This window comes from Cyprinodon variegatus, unplaced genomic scaffold, assembly GCF_000732505.1.
Source record: "Cyprinodon variegatus isolate N-32 unplaced genomic scaffold, C_variegatus-1.0 Scaffold1524, whole genome shotgun sequence".
In the NCBI taxonomy this organism is placed as follows: domain Eukaryota; kingdom Metazoa; phylum Chordata; class Actinopteri; order Cyprinodontiformes; family Cyprinodontidae; genus Cyprinodon; species Cyprinodon variegatus.
In genome coordinates, this window is record NW_015151977.1 from 48,855 (window position 1) to 60,496 (window position 11,642).

General features: G+C 37.3%; 1 protein-coding gene across 9 annotated transcripts in view; it reads left to right on the top strand.

Moving 5' to 3' along the window:
- The window catches only part of LOC107103765 (neuron navigator 1-like), a 96,349-nt gene that overhangs the window by 35,190 nt on the left and 49,517 nt on the right, over positions 1–11,642 (top strand). For all 9 annotated transcript variants that reach the window (XM_015403582.1, XM_015403581.1, XM_015403584.1 and 6 more), the window contains 2 exons: positions 1,214–1,316; positions 3,724–4,056. In XM_015403582.1, the coding sequence (XP_015259068.1) occupies positions 1,214–1,316; positions 3,724–4,056 (436 nt within the window). The remainder of the gene's footprint in view (positions 1–1,213; positions 1,317–3,723; positions 4,057–11,642) is intronic.

The window sequence follows — 11,642 nt, forward strand, 5'->3', positions numbered from 1 at the left end:
ATATATATATATATATATATATATATATATATATATATATATTACTTTAATAGCTTTTAATTTGATATCTTTATCTGATTTGTCTCTTTTGGGGGCAGCCTGAGGACAGGCATACCCACACCCTCGTGTTTAAAAAAACATGTGATGGCTCGATGTGAATCTATGTGGCTCCATCTCAGCCGATTACACAGAGGCCAGTGTGTGTCCACTGACGGGTTTATGTGAGGATAGCATTTGGTTTACTTTGCCATGGATCGAAGAGACAGAATGCACTGAGATGGCTTTGCAACTGTTGGGGAAATGAGATCAACATGTCTATTCAGGCAAACTGACAAGAGAGTGTGTTTGTCTATAAGTAGGATTGAAGTGTTTCTTTCCTTTTTGTTTTTCTGTTCATCCATGATTTATTTTTTTATTTTTTACATTTTTTCATATTCTAACCCAAATCTTACAGTAACAATGTAAAACATCACATTGATCCAATCCCCATGTTTCCTATCTTAGCATTTAGACACACCTTATGAGAAGCTGCTTACTTACATGATGAAGAAACCTTTCTGCTGAAAAAGGGAATCTCATCACAACTGAGTGAATGATGATTTAAAAAAATTAGATTATATAAGCTAAATAATATTCTGCCCCTCCCCCAAAAATGGCCAAGTACAAAATTCTGTAAGGTTTCAAACAAACATTTTCAATTGACTTTGTTGGAGGCCCTTCCTACATCTAATGCAACAATTAGACAGATATGCAATTATTGACTAACATATTATTAATATAATATATATATTACAGTCAATATGGTCAGGCTATAATAGGAGTTATCTTTTAAAGTGTTGTGGCAAAAAAATTTTGAATTTATGATCTTTATTAATAAGTTATATTACCTGGTAGCTCAATAGAAGTGAGAATCTTTTCTAAACTTGAAGATTTATCTTATTGTAATTCCTTTTTTGAAAATTTTGGGCCAGCAGTGGCCATAGCTCTGCTTGGGTGCAATCATGATTTGGTGCATTGTAGCCAGGTGTACTTTAACTACTTTACAGAGTTTTGTTTTTTAGGTAAGTTATCTCAGATTTTCACTTCATATCACTTGATTTTAAAAAGCTGTCACTGAGTCTCAAAGTCCTACTTTGCTTCTATAAACTATGTCCTTTCAGGTGTTATGCCGCCCCTTTTCAAACATGTAATGGTAAATTTTGCCCTCCTGCAGATCCAGAGTCTCAGAGGAAAAGGACGGTGCAAAATGTGCTGGACCTTCGTCAGAACCTGGAAGAAACCATGACCAGCCTAAGAGGGGTTCAGCTCAGCCACAGGTCAGCTTCACACACACACCTAAACACACACCCCCACTCACAGAATGTAAAAGAGGAGAAAGACATTATTGGAAAACAAATGCTAAGAAGGAAACACAGCAGAATCTCATTTGACATTTGAACCAGTGTTTTGGTTGAGTTGGTAATCAGCCTGTGGGAAGGCAGATCAATAACAGTCTTTCTGTTTGACATACAGTGGTTAGCCTGTTCTCCAGTCTTGCTCTCAGTCTTGTTTGCATCGTGATACAAAACATGATTAGTTTAAAGCTGAATCCAAGGCAAATCTTACATTTCAATGCTTAAATGCATTGATGCTTGAAATTCCTAAATTTAAACACGTTAGGATGTCCACTCCCTTCCTCCTGCACCAGTGTAAGTTGTGTTCATGCTGTCCTTGTCCTTGAAAGCTTCTCTTCCCTTTGCATCCTCTTGCTATATATCCTATCCCTCAGCAGGAACACTCCACATGTAGAGCGACTCAGCAGATGGTTCTCTGCTGGAAAACATTTCCTCTCTCTGATATACTTTTATTATACTGTAATAACTTTGAGTCAGGAAAGATTGATTTCGGTTTAACGCACACAGTCTACTGTATGTATGAATGTATCATGTTCTAATAGAGCATCATAAATCCTCTGCAAGTTAGTTATTTGCATTTCTTAAACAAAAAGCTTTTCAGGAAAGCTAGATATTTTGCTACACATCATTTATCTCTTATATTGTATCCATGTGAAATGCTGTGAAGTTTTTTTTTAAAAAGAAAATGGGCACATTTCTTTCTCCTGATGACAATTCTTCAATGGTACAGAGAACTCCCTGTTAGGATATTTCTATATTCTCACATCATTTGACACACTGTGCGCTTGTAGCATTTAATATGCTAATTCTCATCATTTGTAAGCCAGGTGCTAAGTAGTGATGTGCTGTGCTGTACTACTTTACACAATGTACTCATCAGGTTTTAGAGATGCTCATGTTTGTAGACACGTACACATGTTCCCTAGCAACAAAGAATAATGCTACAGTATGCAGTTTTGACTCTAAGTATAAAGCAACATGCAGACATGTTTGCTGACAGGGAAATAGCAACAAAACCTGTTCATTCACTGTGTGTGTGAGGTAGGGGATGTTTTTGTTACCTGGTGGGGACAATATCCCAGGGATATGCTACATTTTGGGGACTTATAGGTACTTGTGGGGATCAACGACTGTCTCCATGAGGAAGGGTTGTCGTCTTGGTGGGGGTTAGATTTAGGACTAAGGTGTGAATAGAGTTTAGGTTAGGTTTAGGGTCAGGAATGTTTTGGTATTGGTTAGGGTTAGGTCTGGGTTAGGCCATAAAAGTGATTTGGAAATTAATGGAAGTCAATGGAAAGTCCCCACAAGGATAGAGTGACACAACTTATGTGTGCGTGTGTGTGTGTGTGTGTGTGGAGAAATATACAAAGGAGAGCTCTAAGCATTAACACTTGCACATCCCAAATAAACCCTAACCCTTTTAAAACTAGTGCATAGTGAGGGTGTGTTCAATAAGAAGAAGGTACATCCACCGTAAGTAGGAGAAGATATAGATATATTGTAGGTGAAAGATGTTCCTTTATAATGATTTAGAGCTACATGAAAGTATTTTATTGTTCATGAATAAATTGGTCTCATAGCAGCTAAATCAATCTGTAGGGATCTTTCTTTACAACGTATCAAAAAGAACTAAAAGAATTAGTATAATCATTCAAAATGTGAATTTATTTGAAAATTATTGTAAAAAAAAACATTACTGCAAATAGAAAACAAAGAATCGATCATATTGACAGTCGACTAAAATCGACACAATATTTATATTTTTTAGTTCTTTTTAACTAAAGCAAATAAACAAGTACAAACAACGAAAGAACAACAAACAATTCTTGTATTATATTCTGTCCTCTAGATGCTGAGGTGAATTATGGGAACCTTTTCAGGCTGTCAGATAAAATAAAATCCGATTCTAAAAGGTAGTTTTACTTGAAAGTTACTCGAAATACAGTACGACTCTGACTGTTTCACCTTTTAAAGAACCAGACACGGTCTCTGGTGACTTGCAGCACTGGACATTCAATTCAGCTCCTTTTTGATGCAACATGCTTTTTAACTTGGTTAAAAAAACAGCACACAGGGCTGTAAATCATAGTAAAATTTGACTAATGTTTGGATGATCAAATACTTGTATTACATTTGATTTTAAATGTTTAAGTCAATTTTTCAAACCTCCTAAATAAAGTAGCTGGGTTAAGCAGATGAATATAAGAGGTGTGGAGAACATAGATTCTTGTGTAAACGCTGCACCACTTTTTTTTACCAGAATTTTTACTTTTAACAAAGTTGTAAAATTCTGACTTTTTACCAATTTGTCTGTTTTTCTATTCTTTAGCTGTGCAGAGGGGACCATCCACTATGACAGTGATGAAGCCGCTGCCTTCTCAATCTCCAGCCTCTCCAATCGCTCCTCTCCCCTCTCGTGGCGCCATGGTCAAGCCAGCCCTCGTCTGCAGGCTGGTGACGCCCCATCCACAGGTAGCGCTCCATCAGACGTTCCCCTACGCATCAGCCACAACTCACGTATCCACCTCATTGAAGACTTGGAGGATTCAGATCCGTCCCTCCTGAAGGTAGACTACCTCAGTGACAGCGATCTTGGTGGGAAGAATCCAAATGATGACTACGAAGACGACGGCGATGATGATATTGATGACCTCGGGAATGGGTGAGTGTGCACTATCTGATTTGAAAAACCTATGTTCACCCCACCTCTGTAATTAATCCATGAAATTGAAGCGGGAAATTATCACTCCATCTGTAATGAATTGCAGCAGTACCCCCTACCTCGCAACCTCATGTCAGCTGTTGCCCCCCTCAACTTTGAGAGCCTTCTTCTGTCACTATGAGGCAATGCTGTCACTGTTATAGTAGCCCCATGCAGAGATCTTCCCATTATTGAGCTGGCTAAAGATGTAAGCATACTTCCACATAGAAGAACCTGCTGACAAATCTAGAATACTGAGGTCTTTGGAAAACTTTTCTGTCTGTAGTTACATATACAAACATAAACTCTTACTCTGGAAGTATGGTTTAAAGTCATCTTAGATTCTTTACACCACAATATTTAATAAAAACATCTTTAATCAAAACACTAATTCATTTTTGTATAAATCAGCATGATGTTGAACATGTGTTTATTTGTTTTGGCCTTTTTCAGTTTCTTTATTTTTAGCAGAAAATAATGCATAACTTAAAAAGTGAAAGAATATGTGGTTGCCTGCAAAAGAGACGAGAAATTATCCCAGTTAAGCTCATTTTTCTTAACTTTTCCAACAACATGGCATCCTGAGAAATTTGTCACAAATGAACAAAAGTTGTTTGCTCAATAAGAGCTGAATCACTTGGATATGTCACAAAGGACAAATCACCATAAAAGCTGAGGTGGTACTTCAAATATCTACCGGTAATTATTTCATCTCAGCAGGAATAATAACCATATCTCCATATGATTTTTTTTTTATCTGATCTCCATTTTTTGTTGAGCTGTTACCTGGCAATACTGTGTGAAGACTCCAACATTTCTAAAAGCTACATGTTCCCTAATAGATAGAGGCTGAAACCTTAAAAAGGCAAAACAGAGAAATGTTTCTGTAATAATGTAATGAAACCCTCCTGGTTACACTTTCAATTAGCTCCTTGTCCCCAAGGTGGGTATAAACTGAATTTCTGTGCCGAAAAGAGTAAAATTACCTGCCTACACATTTAGCTCTCTTTAGTTGCAGCATGAAAAATTGTCCAAAATCTCTTTATAGAAAATAAAACTCTTTTTAAATAGTTTCGTACTGCTTTTTCACACTTAATTTGTAAATAGTACATTGATACCAAAATAAAGGCTGTGAATATTGGCTGCGTGGGGTGGTTGCTGGTGTACGGTGTGTCCACCTCAGAAAATCATCAGCTCTTTAAGTTCCAGGGGGTTATTGTGGATTCTGGGATCTGGATCTGGTCATTGGCATGATGCTGGGGACCACCATGGACAGGTGGCAAAGCTATCCCAGGGCAACGCCGAGACAAACTGCACAAAAAAAACAAGCACACACACTCAGCTAATCTCTAATTCATATTTTAAACAGTGAGAAGAAGCTGTTTTGCCCACAGTCAACAAAACACATTTCTTGCATGCATTTCTAATCAGCACATTTTATAGCCTAAATCAGGCTAATGCGTTATGAGCATGGTCTGTTGTGCTACGTTCCATCAATTATGTGTTTTTTTTTCACAATTGGATCAATATGCATGATTCCCCAATTTTCACACAGCTTAAGAAGCTGAGTCATGCTTCCGTGACCGAGTCTAAGGGGCGCTAAACAAAAACACAATATCTCATTGTGAGCTTGGCTGAGTGTTTGTCAGCTGCAGTTAGAGTTTGTCCAACAAATTGGAAAAAAAAAACTCCTTTCAGGCCACAGCTTGACATTTCCATGGTAATCGCAAAAATGCAAACCCAAGTCCCAGTAAAAAACAGTTGCAACACACAGTTAAAACCCTGGCCCTTTGTTTCAGGTCAGGTTATTCTTGGTCATTCAGGTTCTACAAAGGTTGTTTTTGAGGAGACAACTTGACCAGGCCAATGTTCACAACACGGAAATGACTTTCAGACAGAGAAATGTCGCCCTATAACCGTAAACAAACTCTCTTTTATTTGCTTAAGGACGAGATGATAGAGATTGTCATAATTTTGCCCAAGAAATGCTGATTTTTGCTCTTAATTGGAAGTAAAATCTTTAAGGCAACAAATGTGTAACATATATCTATATTAAGCGTAGTCTATAAAAGATCAACATTGATTAAAATTCACAATCTCTCTCGATTAAATCATTTTTGAATTATCTTATCACTTAAACAACCACTTTTGAATAACCATAGAGTGTAGTTTGTTCTTTATAGTGCTTTAAGTTATCTTGTGAGCCCTAAATAATGAGTTAATTGGCCTCTTATTTTCCAATATTTTACTATATCTTTTCCACTAGAGGGCAGACTGGTGCTTCCGTCCGTTTTTTCCCTGATGCTGTCCCTCCCCCCTAACAAATTAAAAGGGAGCATTCCTGCTGAATCCTCTCCATTTTAGCATAATTTATCAAACATCCTGATACATTCTGCTTTCAGACTCTACTAATGTCATATACAGGTCACTGTACTCTTTCATATCTCATCTTGGCATATATAATACATAGGATTTCCCCGATGCATAATGCATTTCTTTGTCAGGGTTATACTTACCTCATCTCTTTGTTCAGCTGAAGGGAAATTAGATGGAGGGGTACATATGTGAATTTGTCAATAAACAGAGCTTAAGTTGACACCTTATTCTCCATGACTCACTGAAGTTAAGAAATGACACAAACTCCTATAGAAAGGTGAACTTGCCGTGACTATAAGACGACCTTGCTGTGCATAGACTCCAAATACTCGCAGGTTATAATTCCAGCTGTCAGTTATTAGTTTCCTGTTTGTTTTAAGCAGGGGCCCCAGCCCTTATGATGAATTCCTCCTCCATCTGGTTCCAGGGACCTCCTAGTCATCCCATACAGTTACTCATTCTCATTCACGTACGAGTCAGTCTTACCGGGAAGCTCTGACAGAGTTGAGAATGAGGAGAATGCTCCTTTCTGGCTGAGAATGTCTGGTAACTAGGGGATGTTAAGATCAAGGATATTGCAATGTGTTGGAATTAAAGTTTTATTTTGTCTGTGGAGCTTTTGAAAAAGCAATAGCCTTAGATTTACTCATTCACCAATTCATGTAAACTTTCCTGTAGGATTGTGTAAACCTATAAACAACTTCAAATGTAACGCTTTAAACCCTTTTGACATAAAAAATGTAAGGCAACGTACCAGTAAATCATGTTATGATAATGTAATCTAAAGGATTTAATCTGGTAAATTGGTATGTTTCTCTTTTTAAAGGATGTTAAGGAATGTATTGAAACAGCCAGAGCTAATGATGGTTTTATCATATGAATAAAGGTCCTTTGTGTTTTCATGTTTTTTGCTCAAATTGAACTGTTATATAACATCATGTAGCCTGAAGACAACGTCCATGTCTGTGTCCGAACGTCTGTCCTAACCCCTAAATCCCTTACCCACTATATAGAGCAGGGAGTATCTAGTGGACTTTAAAGTGAACTCAGCTGACTGCCCTTTAGGACAGATGATCACTACTTTTCGCTCCCCGTTGGTCACGTAACTCCGCCTCCCGGCACGGTGCCTGCACCATCTCTGTTAATTGCCGCCACTGTCGTGTAGCGACAGCCTATGGCAACAGCAGGCCACTGTGACAACAAACCCCTTGCTTTGCGAGGAGACCTCTCCTCGCAAACCATTCCAGGATGTATCTGCTCGTCTAGTGACCAAGGATGATTACTACTTTTCAAGGTGCATTGGGGGAAATTTCGAGTTCACTACTTTGTCCACTAGATATTCGTACATTCATCTAAGATGGTGTAACTACTATATAGTGTCCTGTATAGTGGTAAGGGCAGACATTCGGACACAGTCCATGTTTCTGATTCTTGCATCAGGAGTGAGAGGTCTTAGGTTCCTATCTGGGTTGATAATCTTCTGACAGCCTGATTAAAATATTAAAATTAATATGGAGAAAATAACAGGACATAGATGTCATTACTAATGAACAACATTACTAATGAATTACTAATGTCCAAGGCGATTAGGGTGACCTCACCACAGCCTGTAGAAGTCCTATAGACAAACAACACAAATCCAGACTCCCAGGTGGCGAGGTCGTCATGCCACTTTGTTGTTACAAACACTATTGATTCCAATTTTGTTGTTTGACCTTTGTTTATGTGTTTTACATGCACATATACAAAAGTCCGATCCACTATGAGTGTCTGGCTCATTTTCTGCTTAGCTAGGTGCAGACGCTTTAGCCCATGGATGGAAGAGCACTCATCCTCAACACCAGACAGCAAAAGAGATCGGTTCACTGCACTAAGTGCCTGAATTATGAAAGCATTTGTTGTGGAGCAGGACAAACATCCACACACATTCATACACACACACACACACATAGACAAAAACCTTCTTTTTATTAGGCAGTTAGAGGGTTTCACATCATCTCTTTTGTATACAAAGAAAGTCATATGGAGATTGTTTGTCACTGACTACAACAGCCGACCTCTCGTATAAGGAGTTCATTTTAAACTGACTAAGCAGCAAAGAAGCACTCTTGCGGTATTATAATGTCTGTTGATTATGTCAAAATGCTGAGTTTGCATCAAGCTACACTGTTCATCTGTCTGGCTATGTTTCTCAGCGATGACGTAACCCGCTTGGGATATAACAGCAGGGGGTCCCTGACAATAATAATGACATTAATCTGCCAATTTGCTAAAATGACACACAGCCTCATATCCTCACGTGCACATAAACATATTCCAAAATGCTTGGTGATTTAACAACGACTAAGATATGGAGATTCAGAGGGATTTAGAGCTTATAATATTCCTAACATCTACAATCTCATTCATTCATCCATCAATTGTCATCTGCTTATCCGTGACCAATAACCTACTTATTTTGTTTGTTTTGGAAAAAGAAAATAGGTAGAAATAATTCACAAATAAATAGCACTTCATTACAAAACACAGAACAGCTTAAGATGTGAAACTATAAATAAAGTAATTAACTTCTAAGGATGTTAACAGTATTTCAGAAGAAAAAACATATTTCTATGATTTCTCCTTTTTGCTACAATTTGAGCAATATAGCTTTGTATTTATTTCTAAACTAGAATATATTTAGACAATGTTTTAGTTCGATGTTAAGCACATTCCATTGTTTTACCCCAGTTACAGAGACACAAGGTTGTCAGGATACGACGTATCTGAAAGTTTGGTGTTTCCCTGAGGTTGTACCCACCTTCTCTTTCATAAAACATTTCCTGGAGATGTTTATTTAACAGATTGTAGCCTTTTTTGTACAAAAAAAAAGTTTAATATTTCGCAATGTCCTGCAATTTTAGTAGATTAGACTAGGATTTTGTGTGTTAAACAAATATGTAAATTTAATGGGTCCAAGCTGAAAACCCAGATTAGTTACACTCTCTTATTGGGGTGTCTCAATTTTAGTGAATATTTAGTGAATTCTGAGTATTCCCTGAGTTGTTTGGGGAATGTCCTCAAAAAACCTCCAAAAGGACGTGTCTAGGATGCATTAGATGCTCAAATACCCTAACTTACAGCTTTCAGTGCAGCGCATCACTATCTCTACCTTAGCTTCACAAGATGCTCTTCACCCTTTTCCAAAAACCTATTTCACCATTTTTTTAGACAAACACTTTAGTTAAGTTTTCAAGCTGCATAATATTTTGGTTCAAGTAATCTTCTATTAGCTTTCTACTTTTCTTTAGTTTCAACGTGTTTCAGTAAATGGATCTGTGACCTTGTCCTCACAAACAGACAAACAGGGAACGTGAAATATAAGACACTTGTTTTCTAATTCTTAGGTTTTACATTTCATGACATAATATACCGTATAATTAAAAGTAGTCTGTGAAAACTAAACAGGTACAATAATTAAATACTCGTTGAACCACTTTTGGTGACAACTATTCAAACTAAGCATATGTATGACTATGTAATATAGGTGCCTGGGCTTCCAACTCTTTCCTGCAGTAGTTTTCCCTGAGCAGATATTTGCTTCTGCAAACCTCTGAAGATGTTTTAGATTCTGTATGCAAGTAACTTATTCCTGTCTGCCCAATTCAGTGAAGAACCACAAACAATTAAACTAAAATGTTTGTTTCAGGAGACTTTGTTCCCACACCCAGTGTTCTGTGACAAAACAAATGCACTGTTGGTTCTAGAACACACTGGTATCACTGAATCTATAGGTTCTGAGGCACCTGAAGATTCGTAATAGGTATGTAAGCTGATATAGTTTTCTTTGTCCTGTTTTTTATCTTTAGATTTTTTTTTCTTTAAATCAGTCCCTGGTACCTTGGTTTAATAAATTAAAATACCTTCCCCTGACAAATGTTCTAATTGTGTTGGGATACATTTTAACATAAATCTTGCAAAGACATAGTTTTGCCTAGATTTCTTGAGCTTTCTTTTTGCAAGTCACTGAGGATTAGACACTACTCGCTGAGTCACCAGTTCCTGAGAAGATGGCTTTTGCCAGCTGTAGGTAAAGTCAATGTCTTTAATCCTGACCTGCAAAGCTATATCTTAACAGACCTGATTACAATTCCTTATGATTAATTGTTGGTTTTTGGACTAATCCTCTGTTTCTTGTTATTTTTGCTAAAAGGAAAAATGACAGTATATGTCACATATTGATATATTGTCTTTTACTGCTTTCTATTAGTTAGTTTTATGTTGATTTGGTGTAATGCATAAAATCCCAGAATTTATATCAGACGAGCTTCCTTTTTCCTACTGAAAAATTATGTCCATTTTATCTGCTGTCAGTTGTTGGAGGAACATTTGACTCATACTCCCTGGATTTATTTAGTTTGACCACATTCCATTTCACAATTGTGAAATGAACTGTTGAGCAACAAACACATGCTCTGGACTGCAGCTTGGGAACTGCATTTAAAAATATTCTCACAATTTTATCTGGAAGGCAAGAAAACCTTGGAGGAAAGTTTGGCTACAAGAAAACATAATATGCATAAAAAAATGTTTGGACAGCACCTTGCACTAATGGCTAAATCTGTGTGCAAATGGGTTTTATTCTGGGAAAGATTGTCTTATAAATTACCCGTACTCTGCAAAAAAAAAAAAGAAGGAAAAAAAGGATCACAACTGTTGCTTTGGTTGTCACTCCTCCTTCATGCATGCTAATCCTTGGTAAATCCGTATGTGGACACTATGGCATAATCCCTCTTAATCTCTAGATTCCTCTTATGGCCAAATAAAAAAAAAAAAAAAAAAAAAAACATAAGAAAATTCAAGGACTTTTGCAAGGACAACCTAAGTGGGGATTAAGGGTATGTTGGGGAAACTCCAAGACCCTCACAGAGTTTGAAAGGATGTGTTTCATTGTTAACAATTAGTGCAACAGAAAAGAACTAAATGACGGAGTCTACAACTGAGGTTAGCTCTCTAATTTTATGGAGGTCAGAATGTCACGTGTTTTGGCCAATGAGCAATCCCTACCCATTTCCTTGAAGGAAATAGATTAATCCTGACCTTCCTGGAACTGTTCTGAAATTGCTTTATTTTTCTTTCACATTATAGAAATAACACTTGACCCACCGCAGGGGAGGAACACGGTTCATGAC